Consider the following 18293-nt stretch of genomic DNA (forward strand, 5'->3'; position numbering starts at 1 on the left):
ATTTGATAAACTGTATCCAGAGAGAAGTGAAGTTATTTCTACAAAACACAAATGTTTGTCTCCATTCAAGTTTTAACAAAACCTTTTGATCCTATTTCCTAATTTCTTGTTAGTTCTTGTATCTGTCACAAAGCTCACCCTTTATTGTGAACATATGCACAGGATAAATTTTCTTTTTTATCTGGAAAGAGTTGAGAGGATATTAGCAAGTGTTGAAAGAAAACTGTCCAGATATGAACTCATCTCTGCAATTGATAGTTTTTGTCTAGGATTTTGCTGGGGGAAAAAAGTTGGTTGACCAGTGGAATAAGGAAACCGAAATCCTGTTCCAAAACAATTCTTAATGATTTCCAGATAATCCATCAATTGTGTCATCTTGAAGAATTCCGGTAATAAAAAAAGAACAGTAATTTGCATTTAAAATAAAGAAAACTCCCATCGAATGTGTTTTTTTTGGGTGTCCAAATGCTTCATTTTCTGGAACTGGACCTGCCTCCACTAATGGTTAGCCACCTGCTGTATGGTCAGCGTCATCAGGCCGCCAGCTTGCATCTGCAGGCCAAGGACGTAGTGATCTGCTACATAATGAAGGGACAGTCTCTTGGATCATTTGTTTATCATCTAGTGTGGGTGTAGTCCATATGCATGTTCTGTGTGAGTCACATCAAAGTCAGCAAGACAGCCTTTCACTGAGTTTCACCGCACTAACAAAGCATGATTTACCGACATGTTGCCGGCTCACAACTGTGGGGAACCCCATATTCTGCACAGAGCATAAACACACATTTCTGAATAACCTCTGAATCAAAGGCAGACTCAGGGTGGGCTGACTGATGTGTTGTACTGATGCAGGGTGGTCAACCAGGAGGGTGAAACCAGTCCTGGACCGTGTGATCCATTAATAAGAACCATTCTGTCTGTGCCACAGTGAAATTGGTTAACACTGTCTTCAGTTACATGAAAGGATCAGCCCACTATCACTTAAACCTCAGTCGAAGAATTTGAATCTGAAGTTGGGACTCCGCAGCATGTAGCCAAAGATGTTGTGCCTGCAGTGTACTGTTAAATGAATGTCACATTATTTGGTTTGTTCATGGACCATTTAAATCATACTTTATTGTGTATTACACAATGAATTCAATAATATCAAGGAAAAGAAAACCAAGAGCAAGGTGCACAAAGACAAACATTTTAGACTTGAGTCTAACTTAAAGTTAGAGACACTGAACTCAACCTGCAGCAAAAACCTCATGCAGTCTGTTTGTTTTAAAATATTCTAAAGCGTTATGTAAAGTGCATTGAATTTCCTTTGTGTTTAAAGGTGATTTACAAATAAACCTTTCTTGCGTTGCCTTGTGAAGTGGCTAGACTGAGTTTTACATAGATAGCCAAGTGTGCAGGGCAAATTAAGTGAAATAAGACACTTCAAGAGAAAAAAAGAATGACAAAACAGATTCAACCTAATGGAACAATCACTTTTCTCCATTCCATCCAACATTTTTTTGATGTGCACAAACTAAGAGAGTCATCAGAAGAATGGCAATGCAAGAGACACAAGCTTTGGGAGAGGATCACTTAAAACTGTGTAAACCCACTAATTGTCAAAATTGCAAATAAATCTTCAAAAGTGTTTTTAAAAACATGCTTTAGCAAATTTAATTTTTTTGTTAATAAACTAAAGTTTTTCACAGCAAGCCAGAAATTTGTCACAATAACTTACCTGAGCTATTACCATCTTGTATTACTTTGCAAGTTCCCATTTTGTGCAGCGTTTGACCTGCATTCATTTTCTTTAAATTTTAGTTTTGGCTACTTGGGGGCAGCACAATAAGCTATGAACACAAAGCTGACACATTATCACCTTGTAAAGTTGTTGTATGAACATTAAATAGTTGCCTATTTAACAGACACTGAGCAACATTAGCATTAATTTAGAGTATGTTTTGTGTCTTCTCTCACCTTTTAGCTCTGTTTGGTCTCCACAAACTCAATATCTCAATATCTGTCTCTTTAGCTGCTAAATGCTCCACTTTTTTTCACCAGCTAGTAGCAAACTTTGTCTAACTGTTGCTTAGTGCTGGGCAGGTAGCATACAGTGGGTATCAAAACAATTTTTGCAGAAAACAATGCTGAGACTGAATCAGAACTTGTAAAACTAAAACAATGAGCCAAAAGATGCTAAAATGCTTCTTGGAGCTGAGAGGAACTGCAGAGTGATTATTATGGTTATTGTCTGTTTGTCACGATGGGAAACCCCTCTTACATTTACATAACCATTTCATCCATTGTTAACATAAAAATATTGCAACATGGAATTGGGGGAAGTGACTAAGTAAAAGTAAATCAGTTTTAATACTTCTGCAATAAACTGTCTTCTTAACTCAACAATCGAAGACCAATCTTAAAGTGTATTTATGCTACTAACCCTAAACATTAAGCCGAGTCAGCCAAAGATTGAGACTGTGGCGCCTGGCAGATGACCACCTGCGTCACACCACTGTCTTTGTGAGTATTAACATTACTATTATTCACCTGGAGACGACCATTTCCAGTTATGATTCACCTGCAAGTGATGCCAGAGTTATCCAGTCTGGCGTCAAGGGAGTCTACCTGCCATGATATGACTTTAATCTTCCCTCAAAACAGATCGCAAATCAGCAGTGCTTAGCTTTCCTCGCTGTCAGGTGAACTGATATTGATACGTTCTCAGATATTATTTCACAAATGGCTTGGATTTTCCAACATCTGAGACTCGTCAACGGTTTCGTCGTCAAAGCATTATCGCTGCAAAAATAATGATCAAAATGTGATTACCGTGTGGAGGCCAGGGTGATGATAGCATGTCAGGACACAAGATAATTCCGCAGGAGACTCTTTCCAACAGTGCGAGCCAAGAAAACAATCACAGTTTTTAGCCCGGGTGATCATGTCTGAATGTCAGAGAAGTCAAGCTGTGAAGAAACAGAGCCTGCTTTGTCTCTGTCTTTTCATGATCCAATTTTTGACACTAATTGACACTTCCCTAAAGCTCTTTGTTAATTTGCGGTATTGAAAAAAAGTGACAAAGCACCAGGCTCACATCGCCATCCTTAAAAACGTCTGCACACGGTCACCACATGCAGAACCATTATCTAAAGGCACCAGAAGCTTTGCTGTCCAAAACATTCACATCACCTTCAGTCCATCGGGATTCTTTAATCATCTGTTACTCAGATTCCTGTCACGTCTCATCATATTGTTCCTCTGGACATCTCCACACTTATCAGCACCAGAGCATCAACATGCTGCTCATGCGTCATGTACGTCATTTTAAGTGTCTCCTCTTTTCTGCTTGCATGTATTAAATTGATGAATGTGTTTGAAATGCCATAGACACTCCAAACCGGAACCATCCCTCTTTGCTGTGGTCCGCTGGTTCCCTTTCAGCCACTTTCAGCCTCTCTCTTCTGGGACATTTACAGCTGTTTTATCTGAGGCATTGAAGGCTGCCAACATCCAGTTGGACATTACCAGCTGTTTATTGAACAAATCAAACGTTTTCCCGTGAGGCATTGTTTTTATTTTGCTTGGTTATTTGAACATACTCTTTTATTCATCCAACAGAACACATACAGTAAATATTCATAATCAGCTGAGCTGTCTCACTCTTTTCTAACATATTAAAAGATTATATCCAGCAGGTAACTTTTCCTGAGAAAATGGATGATTTCTTTTGAAATCCTTTTCTGTGAATAGCAACTGTCTGATGGCAGTCTTTCAAGGCAAATCACTGTGCACTCCGGTGACAAAGGTGACTAAAAAAGTATCGCCTCTAAGCATCTACAGTTACATCAAACACGTTTAATACTTCCTCCCACTCCCCAGTTCAGTTGGTTGTCTTTTGTCTCCAACAAAAGAACTTGACACTTTGAATTGGAGCCTGTGATGGATCGCTTTTGAGGTCAGAAGCCTTTAACGGTATACTGGTTTCATCCCAGTCCAGCCGAGCTTCTAGCCTTGAATAGATAGTTCCAACTTGTGTGAAGACTAGAGCATTATTAGGCGTAGAGTCATTGAGCCATTGTGGGAAAGATGGTTTTGGTGACTGGCTGATTGTTTGGCTTTTGTGTTTGATTTACACGCACTGTAGTTTCTATATGTGCATCACATTTTTTTTTTCATTTTCAGGAGTATAATAGTCATGAGGATGATGCACTGAGAGGATGATTTGATGGATTGTTTTGGTTTAACAATTGCAGCAACATTTGAAATAACACCTTTCAGAACATTACATACGACATAGATTTGCAATCATTTTGAGTTTAAAAACTGTGTACATCACCAAATGAATTATCTTTAAGCAGAACTTGTGTCTCTGTCCTAAATGCCTTATTCTTCCAAAATCATAGGCTTTACCTGTCTGAAAGAGTCCATTGTACCTCCACATGTATTATCTAACCAACATGAATATAACTTATCTTGATACAAAACTCTAAGAATCTAACAAAGGAGTCTCTATAATACTTGTATCACTAACTTTATCACCATTGGCATTCCTTGCATAACGAGGGATGCCTCTCCCACAGAGGGAAAACAATGGTTATCAGTTTTTTTATTCTAAGTTATTCCGGAATGCTGGTTAAATGGATCCTGAACAGCCTCTTGCTTATTTACATTTGACATAGGGCATCATTTCAACGAGAAGCCTAATCTAAGCCTAAATGAAAATTGTTAATTGCTTTTGAGATGGTTTGATTTTTATTTTATTTTACATGTTTACGCATACAGGTAACAATTTTCTAGAAACACGAAATTCTGACTTTCGATCACGGAAAATATTCCACGTTACCTACAATCCCTCTTTATAGCAGCCTCACCATGACTTTTTTTTCGTTTTCTATGCGCCCAACTGCCTCGCAGTTAAAAGGGTCAAGCGCCCAGTTAAAATACACAGTGTATAATTTTATAGCCTTTTCCCAACGGGGCTACTGGTGCCGGTGTCGAGACGACAATGTGCAAGCAGCAGTGCCGCACACAGATCAGTTTCATTCTTTGTCAGTTGTGAATAGGGGCGGAGGAAGCAAACTCATTAGAATCCTATAAAAAGAAAGTATCCGAGATCATAAAACACCCGATTGCAGGACTAAGTGCTCACTCTCAGCCAGACAGAGACAGAGAGGAAACCTCTTGTCAAGTTTCTCTCTGACCCTCAGAGCATCAGCATTTTTAACAGATTCACTTCTTCATTGTTTCGCTTCCATACTGGGCTCTGTGTTTTTTCCAGATATCTTTGTCGATGGCAGTCATTCTTCTGAATATCTGATTTTCAGGAACAAAAACGTGGCCCCATCACCAATCCCTGTATTGCAGTCGGGCAAGAGTGACGCATGGACACTGACAGGGCGCACATTTCTCAATGAGAAGCTTCATTTTTGCGGCACAAAGTTGAGGTTATTCTAGTGATTTTTTTTTCTTTTTTCTTTTTGGTATATCAGAATTGTTTTGCTCAAGGATGCTCGTCTTAACTTGGAATAGATGCTGTGCTGTGCTGTTTCTCGTCGCTACACTGAAGACGGGGACAACCCAGGTATCAGAGGCGCGACCAAAGGCGAATTTAATCAAGCCAGCTCTGTTTGGAGGGACGCCTACACCCGCTACAAACCGCTCCGACACTGTACATCTCGGGATCACCAAGAAATATAACATGCTTGCACAGGTAATTTCATTAATTTAATTATTCACATAAATTAATATACCAGAACTACATTTTTGCAAAGGCTGACATTGGGTTGAAGGATTAAAGTCATGTATTATTAGTGGTAATAATAACTTAACGATTCCAAAAGTAGTGTCCAGTCATTCTAATAAGCAGAACAGGGAAAAATAACAGATATTTCTTTATTTAAGTTACATTATAAGTGTGCCATTGATCCAGATAAGCGTGCGTAATTGTGCGGGACGTCTCCAAAACGGTGCCTACGGAGTATCTTGTGTGGGTGAGGGTAAACTGCCTTAAAACGGCTCTCTCACGTGGGAATCGTTATTGAAAATTGCAGGGATTGGACCCTCATAAACCCTAATTGCCTGTCAGACCTGACGCCACAGTCGGGTGCAGCGCACTTCGACGGTAAATCATTAATGCCAGCAGAAATGTGAGAAAAAGTTAACACTTGGGGTAATTTTCTGTCTGGGTCTTAGTGTCATTAAAGTGGTCCAGACGCTTTCTGGGATTATGAGATTCTTACTGGTGGGCCTCTGAGGGATACTCTTACCAACCACTTAATACCCACTCAAAGAGTTATCAATTCCTGCTGTTTCAACAAAGTGCCATATTACTGTAGTTTGACAGCAAACATGGGATCAAAAATGTTAAACATTTGGCAGGTTTCCTTCTGGCAAACGTAAAAAGTTGCGAACATTACGAGTTTTATCAAGTGCGGAATTCGAGCTGTAGATTTGTATTGCTTGGCCAGGAAAGCAAAGTTTGATTTCTCATACGTGAATGTTTCAGTTTTTTTTTGATGAGGAAAACAGATACTGGTGTGGAAAATAAAAATGACTCATCAGTCGAACAAAAAACTGACCAAAACCAGAAGGCCTTCATTTCCCATTACCACTAACTCTACGTTTTAATTGAACATGTTGGAGTCTGATTATGTTGAGATCAGAGTACCTTTATGAGCAGCAGAGGGCACTGCCACATCTCCATCAGCTCACAGAAACAGCTGATCACTCTTGTCTCACCCTTAACTCTTGTTTACATTTGGCCTGTTCAACTGTCTGTAATATCACTTGCAGTAGTGATAGTGTTGGATATCTGTGACGTGCGTAGTGCTGAGAGCAGCTCCTTGACATCCAGCTCAGGCAGCAGAAATTATGAAAAAGACACTTTGTCCAACCTCAAGCAACCCTGCCAGACCTCAATTTGAACGCCTGCTTACATCTTTGCCATTGCAATAACCTGGAGCGGTTTGGAAGAGTGGACTGAGGAGAAACAATATATGTGTGCAGAGAACACCATACTGTTGCAAAAGTAAAATGTCACGGTGCTGTGTGTCCAAATGAAGACTGCTAATAGCATTTATTGCAGAATAGGGTATATGTATACATACAGTATTTATGTGTGTGTGTGTGTTCTGGCTGCCAGGAGGTTTTCCAGAGCTGTAAATTAACAGCCGCAGCTCAGCCTTGGCCAGATATGCGGCTTGACGCTGGCAAGCAAACGGCAATGACCTTCTGCATCTCATGATACAGTGGCCATTTATGAGCAGAATAAATCACAGATAACAAGTCAGCTCTCTTCACAAGGCTGTAATGGCAAAGTGTGGTGTCTATTTAGTCTAGGAGCGATCACAGGGAGTACATAACTGCAATTACTCTACCTTAGAGTTTTTTAATTATGATAAATGCCTTGAAACAGGTTGCATAGCACAAAACCGCACATGAGTCATTTTCTTTCTGAAGTGGTTCACAGCAGGCACCCCAAAATATTTTCATCTTCGTCTGCAATTGTGAAGTGAATTACTGCTGATTAAAGCTTGGGTGTAAGTTTGGAAAATGGGCATGCATCAACTCCAATTTTTCCTCTGGCATCTGCATTATGGGAAACCTCAGAGCCGATAGATATCCTGCGAGTAGATTTATGGTCAAGGCGTCATGCTGTTGAGTTTGTTACAATTGGTGAGGAATAGTTGGCAGATTATCACACCTCTGGAGGATTCACAGTGGGTTCAGGATGTGAGCGTTTGTGAGCTTGCCAGTTATGTGAGTGATAATATCAATAATTCACCACAATAACAATTGCCTTTTTAACTCTCACTCATTTTTTTTTTTACCACATTTACATGATATAAGGCAGCTCGTTCTCTTAGAGTTAAAGATTAGAATTACTTGAAATCTCCCCAAAATCACCCTCAAATGTTACAAATTATCAAGGGAGACAGTCCAGCCACCCTGTGGAGACAAGCCGCTGCAGCAGGAAACAAGGGTGTAATTTGATGTTTTATCCATCAGATTAGAAACGCTGCTTAAAGCCTTAGCTTATTTGACAGCTTAATGTGCTTTTATTTCCTGTAGCTGCTGACATCGTTTGGCGATAAAGCTTACACAAGCCACTCACAAACCAGGGTCAGGTTTTGGCTATCTCTTGGCGTTCAGTCGGGGAGCAAACTGTTGAGTGTTTTCTCGTTGTCTGACCCTTTTCATATCAGTAAATCTGAGAAAACCAAAATGTACGCCTCTCAGACCTTGACAGCCGGCGCTCTTGGGTGGCACTGTTGGCTCCTTGGAAGGGAACCAACAGAAATGGATAGCACGGGCAGGCAGTGCTTACCACTGTAACCTCTGAACCCTCAAGGGAACCGACAGTGTGGCGGCATTCATGCGGTACGTGTCTGTAAAACATCAGCAGCCTGTCAGTCAGCCTTAACTAGTTGCTTTATTTAATTCAACACAGAGACTACTTTAACAAGCGATCTCTGAGGGCTCTGCCTATAAAAGTAGAGCCACGTCCTTTCTCTTTCTTTCTCTGACTTAAAATGAATGTTCAGTGATCCTAATGAGCTGAGAAAAGAGGTGCGAGTGCTTGTTAGCGCTCGGCTCAGTTTGTGCTTCAGTCTCTTGTCCTGTGGCCTTTCCACTCTGTGGGTCCCTTGGGCGCTGTGAGGGCCCTACACTGGAGCCATTAGGGGTCACCTGTGGAAACCTCCTTGACTGAATTGGACCTGTCAATGAGCGAGGAGACCCGTGCACCACAGGATTACACCTTTTAGAGCAACACACCTCATAGATTACCATCAAAAGCTTTTCCGCTTTCCTTTGATAGTCTTTGAAGTGAGCAGTCATGTACGCTGTCTGTGTGCCTCTCCTCGTGTCCAATGAATAAGATCAACCCAGAATGTATACTTAACTTAAGGAAGGTCTAGTTTTTGGAGACTTTGGATTCTAGCACTCAAAGGGATATGCCCATAAACACATGTGTTTTGAGTGATGAAAGACGCCAAGCTGTGTTTGAAGACATGGTTTGTACGAGTGACTTGTGTGCAGCCATCCCTATGTTATCTGATACCGGCTGTCTGTGCTTTCAGGGCATATGCAGTTTGTTTATTCAGTGACATCGTTTATTTGGCTCTGTAAGGCCCCTGCCACTCATTAACACCATTCACAGTTTCCGGTTATGTGCCTGATTTCTGAAGGTCAAGTGCAATCACGACATGCAGCTCAAAAAGCGTGGAACTGCTCTTATTTCTCAGCAGTGTCCCTTTATGTACAAACAATAAGGGACTATATGAAAATAATTGTGTGTGTGTGGGGGGGGGTTCCTTTGGCACTTTTTTGGTAGAACAAGGGGGGCCTGACATTTCTAATTTACTTTTGCAATTTAGTTAATAGTTGCATAAAAAGACACCTTTCAATAGCTCCATGGTTCAAAAAGGTGTGCTTTGCCAAATGCAGAAACTGTACCAAAACATAATTCTGTTTTGACTCTTTTGTTTGGCCAAGTTTAGACCCAAGGGTTCAGTAAGTCAGTAGGAGGTTTCTGAGAAAACACGCTGTAAAATGGCCTTGCTTTTTTTTTTACAAAGTGAAACATAAAGTTCGACTATCATTCTAATACTTTTTATAACGTCCCTAAATATGAAACCCTCAGACTCAAACTAAATGATAGAGACAATATTTTGTGTTTTTTAATACATTACAGTGCACTTCTATCAAATTATATCAGCACTTTGGAATGACTCTACCAAGGTAAATAAGGGACCCAAAGACCAGGGGGAATGGTTCAAAGCCCTGTATATCCGGCAGTAAATCCCTTGTAGATTGTTGCTCCTGCACATTTAAGGTTCTTCTTCAAAGCCACAATGCTTAACCAGCACGAGAGCAGCACGAGACAGGGCCGGAGGCTTCCCTTATGGCTCTCTGTCTGTCTCTTCCTTTATCATCTCACCAGCATACCAAGAGAGGCTGCAGAGTACACAGTTTTCAACCCGCTTCCTCCGCAGGACCCAATGCTGCGCTTTTATGTGTGAAGGCTGTCAAGGGAAAAATAAGGGAGCAACAGAAAAAAAGATGGGAGATAAATGAGATGCATCCAAATGAAACCCCATCCCTCAGAAGTTGCGTATGAGGCGATTTAAAACATGACAAGATAAGGCAAGATTATCAGCAGTGATTTCAGGGTCAGCCTTGTATCATTGGGTTTCAAAGGGCTGTCTTGCGGTTTGAGCCTAGATGGAGGAGGTGAGCCCCGTGCTTATTCTTATTCTTCCACCCCGCTCCCCCTCCACATGCACTATACACTGTAATCGATCCAAGCCTCTGGCCAGAAAGACAGATAGGAATCAGAGCAGGTAGTATGAAGTACTACTGCACGTGGCCTGGGCCATTTATCTTCATATTTAGATAACAGCACATTTTTCATGTCAGGGAAAAAAACTCCCACTGCACTTTATTGAACTTCTCTTCAGAACATATTTCCCTCCTCAGCTGTGATTATACCATAGTCCATGAAGCTGTAGATGTTTCTCTGAATGAGCAGTTGACACAAAAACAGGCCTCTCGATGAGGTTAAAAGTTAATTCTTGACTTAGGAAATAGAATGTAAAAAAAAAAAAAAAAAAATTATCTTGATGTTTAGCAAACTCCATCAGTTGAGGAAAACTGTGAGATTTGGTCAAAGTAGACTTTGAGATTCACTTTCTGGTTGAGAGATAGATTAGCGGATCAAAACCACTCTAATGTCTTGAGCCAAGATGATTAGTTTAGCTTAGCATAAAGAGTCAGCTTTTCCAAAAAATCTAAAATACACTCCAGCTCAAATTAACATATTATCGCTTGTTTAAGTTGTACACAAAAACAGTGCAGGTGGGCATATCTTTTAGGAGAGAGCCGGGTTAGCTGTTTCCCTCTGCTTCCAGTCTTTATGCTAAGCTAGGCTAATTGCTTCCGTGCTCTGCCTCCATACTTAATGCACATACTAAATGCATGTGAGAGGTATCAATTTTCTCATTTAACTGTCTGCAAGAAAACCAAACTGTCAAACTATTCATGTAAGATTATTGTTATTATTATTATTTTTGTGAGAAGCTCAGCCATTTATATTGCACTTCCATAAAGTTTGGGGGCTTGCAACAGAGAGCTTTCAAAAGGAAAGGTCAAATTCCTGGATCTTACGTTTCCCATTGATGGCCTTTATGTAGCATTAGACTCTACCTGCCTGGAAAATGCCCATGACTTTTTTTACAGACTCTGTTATAAGAATTCCCCTAATGCCGAAGCCAAAACAACCCTAATAACATCACCAGAGTTATTTTCTCCTCCAGAACCAGAAGACAGTAGCCTATAAAACTGAATAGTTCATAGTTCTCCCCACGACAAGTAAACTGGTCTTCATTTGTACAATTTGTGGAATGTCCCTTTGAAGCAAAACCTTTGGATATTCTGAGAACAGCTCTGAACACAGTAGTAATTAAGAAATATTTGGAATCCATCAAACATCAGGGCTTTGTTACTTTCATCAACACATTAAGCATCTGCGTTGTGGGAATCTGTCATAATGATGGATGAGGATTCGGTTTAATATTCCTGTTCATTTTTCTACGCCTGTATCATTACCTCCATGTGTTTCCAGGCTGAGAAAGTCAGCATGGCATCTGTCCAACGAGTCTAATCTCGTTCACTTTCTAAAACAAAAGCACGTCGTCGGGTAACAACTTCCAACGTGCTGAAATATTGATTGTTGAGTTAATTTTAACATCTGGAGTACATTCCTGTGTGCCTGTTCTTTTGGGCATGGCATCCCCTTCCTGCTGACCTTTATACCCTAAATGGAGTTTGCTATTTATTGTGGCTAAAATTATTTTACTCTGATTCAAACCTCTCTCTCATGCTTATTGTTTCGTGTTTATCAGTGGTAAGCCACACTGAATCCGATCTGTCAGTGCAATGCCAGCTGAATGTGGTTGTGGTGCTGGTGGTGGTGTGCCAGCCAAACATGTTGTTCTAATGTCATTTACACTGGACATAATTTACAATCCTTCCATATTCTGCTAATTTTTACTGACCTGCATATTTGAATATGTGTCCATCCATCATGATAACCATATACTAAAACAAAAGAGAATGGCTTAAAATAACATAAAGATGTGCAGCAATTTGAGAAACACAGTGACCTAACCTTTATTATGTCTTACCCAATGGATGTGGACTTGAGCCAGGGTAATGATGCTTCCCTACAGCTCTTCAAAATGTCCCTCTCTCTTGATGACTTCAGTGCAAATGTGTAACATCATTTCATTTGGACTGGGGAGTTAATTTGATTTGGGAAAACCATTTACGACAAACTCCTTTGCTCCTGCTCCAAGTCTGATGGGGAATGGACTTGCATGTGTAGGGAATTATATCAAGTACCAGTAAATCTTCAAATTGGTGCATACAATTGTTATGGAAAAGTAAGTGTAGCTTTAATTGTACTTCTCGCTGCTGTAGACAGCCGATGTTGTGTTTGTTAAGGTGGTCATTTTAGTGCACTTACAGAAAAGACTAAAAGTTCTTTGTGTGTTTTGCTGAACAACAGAATATGTTGCAACCTTTCAGTGTAAACACAAAGATACTAAAGCACAAACAAACGCAAATTGACTCTGAAGGAGTATGATTAGCCACAGTAATTGCCCCACAATTATGTCTGTAGACTCATTAATCCTCTGAACACTTTTGGAGAAATTGAGAGAAACTGAAGTGGTCTCTCTTGGTTTGTAAATTGTAATAACTCTATATTCTGGGACCTGAAACAAATGACCACGCCAGTGGGAGTGATGTTAATCCCTACAACATGTTGTCCTCTAAAATTGTAGTGAGTTCACCCAAAGAGAACAACCAACACATTTTCCCACTTACCCCCAATAGTATCATGCCATGCAGAGAGTTTGGGGTTAATTTGCCAGTTAAGTTTCAGATCTCTGCATGCTGCTCAGACTTCTGCCACCACCTCAATACAGAGTGATGGTGAATGGCATTTGGTTTTGATGTCCAGAACATAAAAAATTACTTTTGTAAAACTTAACAGCACTGTCTCTTTCCAGAACCAGTGTAGCTCTCAAACTGTTAAAGAGTAAACAGTCAGGTAACCTGTGATTAAATACAACATGGCTTTTATCTAGAACACGCAATATTGTTAAAATAAAAGTGCAATTTTCTAACCTGACTAAAGCCCAACCTAAATGTAAGTTTTTGGTCCAACTATGTTTTCTTTTCTGAAGAGAGTCTCTCCAAATACCTCTAACTTGAGCATAACATGGGTTTTATTTGGCTTGTTAACTGCTACAGTTTAAATTTTGCGACCTGGGGTGCATGGTGCAACTGTGGTGCGCCGTGTATAGAGTGGAATTAGAAGGAATGCAGTTACTGTGTTATGTCTGCGTAAGTTGAGGTTTGCAGGGTTGTGACCAAATAAAATCCTTCTCTTTAACAATGGTGTCCTCTGCAACACAGCACTCTGATTATCTGGGAGAAATGTTGTAAACATAGCAGATGTCCTCGTGTGGGAGATAACACACCACCTACAGCTGTATGCCCCATCTAATTAAGTTCATTTGGATGGAGATAACTCATTGCATTCTCATTGCATCATTCAGACGGGCCATTGGGGCCCGTCTGAATGATGCAATTAGGGGAATTTGTTACTTATGCCAAAGCCACATGTGTGTGTCTTTCAAAAATTGCATAAAACATGACTGCACCTTCTGACATGCACCTTTTGACATAATATGAGCAGATGGGCGGAGCAACTGCAACCATATTGGCACCAACATTACACTGCAGTGTTTGATTCTAACTGACAACCTTGCACCTACCACATGTAGTCAAGTTTCCCACTGGACTAGAGCTCTGTACAACCTGTTGAAACTGCCAGCTTATCAATGCAAAGATTTCTACACGCACCACACATTCCCACAAAGTTTTTAGATTCCAGTTTTTAGCTTTGGGGAGAGCTGTTAATTAAGTCTGTTATCACTGATATGATGCACTTTACCCACACCTTCTGTTAAGCAAAATTCTATAAGTGTGCTTGTGCAATGCACAACCTTTTATAAACTGAGTAAATTGATTGAGTAAATGCTGCATCTTTTTCCTCAGCAGGTGTATCCATGCATCAATGATAAGGAGTGCAGCGTGGGAAGCTACTGCCACAGCCCTCAACAGGCTCCCTCTCGCTGCCTCACCTGCCGCAGGAGGAAGAAGCGCTGCCATCGAGATGCCATGTGCTGTCCTGGGAACCGATGCAGTAACTGTACGTGTCTGACACAAACACGTTTTCAGTGCATGCTAGTTTCAGTTATGTTGTGACTGCAGGATACAATTCAGAAATTAGATTTCTGGCCTAATGCAGATATTAGAGTTAGTGAAGTAGCCAGTACATTTTAAATAATGCTCAACACATGCTTTCAGACAGAATCCTATTCTTGAAGTGTTTTCAATTGATGCCAAGAGGTTAGAAATCAGGCTTTGCAGTAATAGTTCTTTGTTTTTATTGACAGCTTACCAACACTTTTGCAGCTAGTTCAACTCTATAGCCAAATTTAACAATCACTAACACAAGCTACTGCTATATTAATCTGATCTTTTAACTTGTTGGCCATCAGGTTGAACAATCTCTTACGTTGGCTTGTTTCTTGACAAAGTACAGTTGCTATTGGTTTCTGTCATGTTTGATCTTTTCTTTATTCTGTCTGCAGATATTTGTGTCCCTATCTCTGAGAGTGTGCTCTCACCTCACATCTCAGCTTTAGACGAACATAACAAACTCTCCACCAAAGACCACAGCTGGAGAAAGAGTGGGAAGGCTCATGCTAAGCATTCTCTTAAAGGTGAGATTATGTTTAAAACATGTCCATCGGAAACCCTGCCCTCTGTAAACACTGTCACTGTTGTTTTGTTTCTCAGCTTTCCTGCTGTCGATGGCAAAATCTCTCTGTTGTTCACTGTCTGCATGTCCTACAGAGTTCATGGGCGACGCCAATCCACAAACTATGTTGATAATTACCCCTCTGCTCATGTGTCAGTGTCTGTGTGCTTAAAGCACAGCATGGGGAGCCTAAAAGAAACCACAATGCCCCTGCTGTTTCTCCACCTACATAAAGCCATGCAAACCCTGTCATTGACAGCACACACACTTGTGTGATACACAAGTGAAAACCACAGAATGCAGGTTTGGCATGATTATAGCTAATAACTCTCTGAGCCCCCTGCTTAGTGTTCATGTCACCTGATTTAAGTCAATGTAAGGGCCTCTCCATAAAGCAATTCGTTTAATGAGACACTTAAATTACTCAACTCTAAATGCACCCTCAAGACAGCAGGCTGCAATGCTAAAATCAATATGAAAATAGCAACACTACTTAAAGTTGCTATAAATAAGACCATTTAATTTTATTTGTGCTTGACTCACTCCCTCTCCTTAAACATTATTGTATTATAATGGCCTTATGGAAGTCGCTGCTTGAGGAAAAAAATCCACCAACAATCCGTGGTGTTAAAGCAATGAACAAGCAGTCAGGCTTAGCAGTCCATCATGCTGATGCTTGGAACTTGAAATAACTTTTCAGCAAAGTGTGATTTTGTCAGCAATACAGGGCAACTGGTTTGAACGATGAAGCTTTTGGCAGGAGGTGATACACATTTAAAAACTGCATGACTAAATTATACTAATCATGCATTCATAAGAGCAGTGCACAGATCCTGCCAAGAATATCAGACTCAGACCAGATGGGACGATATGGTTAATATACAGAATAAGCAAATTGTTTTCTTGATTTATGTTGAAAGCTTCATACTTTTCTTTGGTCTCTGACATGACCACATATAATGCAATGGTGAAGAAAGGGTTGCATAAACTTATCCGTATGGAAAACATAACAGCTTAATGAGCAATAATCGGACATTTCCTGTGCTTTATTTAACCAAAGCACTATACAGCAAAACTCCAAGATGCTAGATGATTTATAACTTCATGCAGGTCTTTTATGTCTCTGATGAAGCATTTGGTTCAGTTTTTCCTGAGCAGACAATATATTGTTTGTAGACGTGTTATTCGCTGGTTCCCCACTGATCAACCCTGTTTCTTGTCCTCCTCTGTTAGGGCATGAGGGCGACCCTTGCCTGCGTTCATCTGATTGCTCAGAGGGCTACTGCTGTGCCCGTCATTTCTGGACCAAAATCTGCAAGCCGGTCCTGAGGCAGGGAGAGGTGTGCACCAAGCAGAGGAAGAAAGGCTCTCACGGCCTGGAAATCTTCCAGCGCTGTGACTGTGCCAAGGGTCTTTCCTGCAAGGTGTGGAAAGACGCCACCTCCTCGTCCAAGTCCAGGCTCCACATGTGCCAGAAGATCTGAAGCGGGGCCGCTGCTTTCGGCGTGGAGGCCTCTGTCTCCATCTGCCAGGGAAAAGTTTTGTAAAGGATGGGTTGTGGCTGTATTAAAAAAGGAGTAAAAGACAGAGACTAACAAGAGAAAGAACAGACTGTGTGGGTTCAAGCTCGCTATTTGGAGAGTGAGTGGGATTGCTTTGATGTGTTTGCTGTGAGTGGTCCATACCTGCACCCACACACAAACATGCACCCTCACACACGCACACGCACACACACACACACACACACACACACACACACACACACACACACACACACACACACACACACACACACACACAAACACACACACACACACACCTCATGGGTTTGTGAGATTAATGAGCTAACAAATATGATAAACTTTTTAGACATTCTCGTGACATTCAGGGAGCCACAAAGTTAGCCAGTATATGCTGTGATAGGTGTGAACCTTTTCTAGAAGGAGGCAAAAGATGTAGCAGTCTTTTATCAAGCCTCAACTTATAATAATAAGACAGATAGACTATTTATAGACAAACCATATTTTTACTGCACAGTACATTCTTTACCAAACCCCAAAGTGAAAAATCTGATGTGTGTAATGCTGTGTTTCATTACTGGATCTGTCATGACTTGTTATCTGTTTTGTCAGATTTCAATATCTCACTCTACTTGGTGTTTGTTTTAAGTATTGAGGAATTCAGCTGTAGGGATGCAAGACATTTACAACCAGTAACAATGTCCAGACCCACAAAATACCAGTTATATCATATGAGGAACATATTCCATACACTGTTCAGTCCAGAGCTTGACTTGTGTAACAGCATCCTGGTACTTCAATGCGCGTATAATACTCTTAAACCAAAGAATGAAAGAATATTTACATCAGAGTGATGAGTTTCATCTAGGACATTAGTTCCTCGCCCGATATTTAGCCACAAGAAGAGAGATAAAGTATTGTGTCCGTTATGGAAACCTTGTTTGATCTGTCAGTTACAGCTGCAATCTATTGTAATACAACTGTGTGGGTTTAAAACAGTTTGCACTGAGGTAGTGCTCCGCTGTAGACTTAGTGGTTCCGATACCAGACCAGAGAATGGTTCTGCTTTTCCAATCACATGAACAGGATTCAAGGATACCATGGAAGGAACAATTTATTTTTTCCATTTACAAAGCCAGTAGAAATGGTGAAGTGAGAAGATTGATTAAAGTAACAAAAACGCTCCATGAACCTGATGTTTTCAAAGAGAATTTCAGTTTGAATCAACATTATGTTGATGGCACTCAGCCCTGTTTATTTTTCTGTTTTTCAAATACGACTGCATACTTTCTACTCATGAAATACTGTGCAGTGTTTTGGTACTAGAGGTGAACCAATGCTTTTCCCCCTCAGCATAACTTCTTTAAACATCCACTTGTTACCTACATATTCAATATGATATCACATTTGCCTCTTTTTGCTTTAATGTTTTTAGAGCATCAACTACACATATTTTGTAACCAAAATATCAATAAGCTCTTATATTGTAAATAGATTGGAACCAATGAAATGTATTTAAGAATCAATGTATATCATGTACATATAATAAAGATATGAATCTTAAACATTACAGCAAAATGATCTAGGTGAGAAGAGTAATGAGGGATGAAATGAAACGAGCACAGATGTGGATAGATTCAAAATAATGTTGAAATAATAAAAGCTGCGCAAATAGCCAGAAGGGAAAAACAGATACAGACTGGCTGCATCGAAAGGATTTTTGGAAGAAGAGAGACAAGCACATTCATTTCCAAAATTGTTTGTGTAAATGGTGTCAAGATTTATATCTCACTAAATATTGTCTGTGTTAATACCTTTGATTTGTTTCGTGTATTTACAATGATGAATGAATAAAAGAATGTATTTTGTATCATTTGTTAAACTTGACTGGT

At 40.3% G+C, this 18293-nt stretch overlaps 1 protein-coding gene across 2 annotated transcripts; it reads left to right on the forward strand.

Annotated features, from left to right (window-relative positions):
* The first annotated feature begins 5151 nt into the window (after positions 1–5151).
* dkk2 (dickkopf WNT signaling pathway inhibitor 2) lies at positions 5152–18204 on the forward strand. Of its 2 annotated transcripts, none has more exons than XM_068727102.1 (4): positions 5152–5695; positions 14113–14266; positions 14712–14843; positions 16115–18204. In XM_068727102.1, the coding sequence occupies exons 1-4, from the start codon at positions 5492–5494 to the stop codon at positions 16363–16365; spliced, it is 741 nt and encodes a 246-aa protein (XP_068583203.1). In that variant the 5' UTR covers positions 5152–5491; the 3' UTR covers positions 16366–18204. The 2 variants fall into 2 exon arrangements, with proteins under 2 accessions (XP_068583203.1, XP_068583204.1); XM_068727103.1 differs by having other exon boundaries at positions 14116–14266.
* The last annotated feature ends 89 nt before the right edge of the window (positions 18205–18293 follow it).

This window comes from Cebidichthys violaceus, unplaced genomic scaffold, assembly GCF_023349555.1.
Source record: "Cebidichthys violaceus isolate CVI_PGR_0920_01 unplaced genomic scaffold, fCebVio1.0.p SCAF_4, whole genome shotgun sequence".
NCBI lineage: Eukaryota > Metazoa > Chordata > Actinopteri > Perciformes > Stichaeidae > Cebidichthys > Cebidichthys violaceus.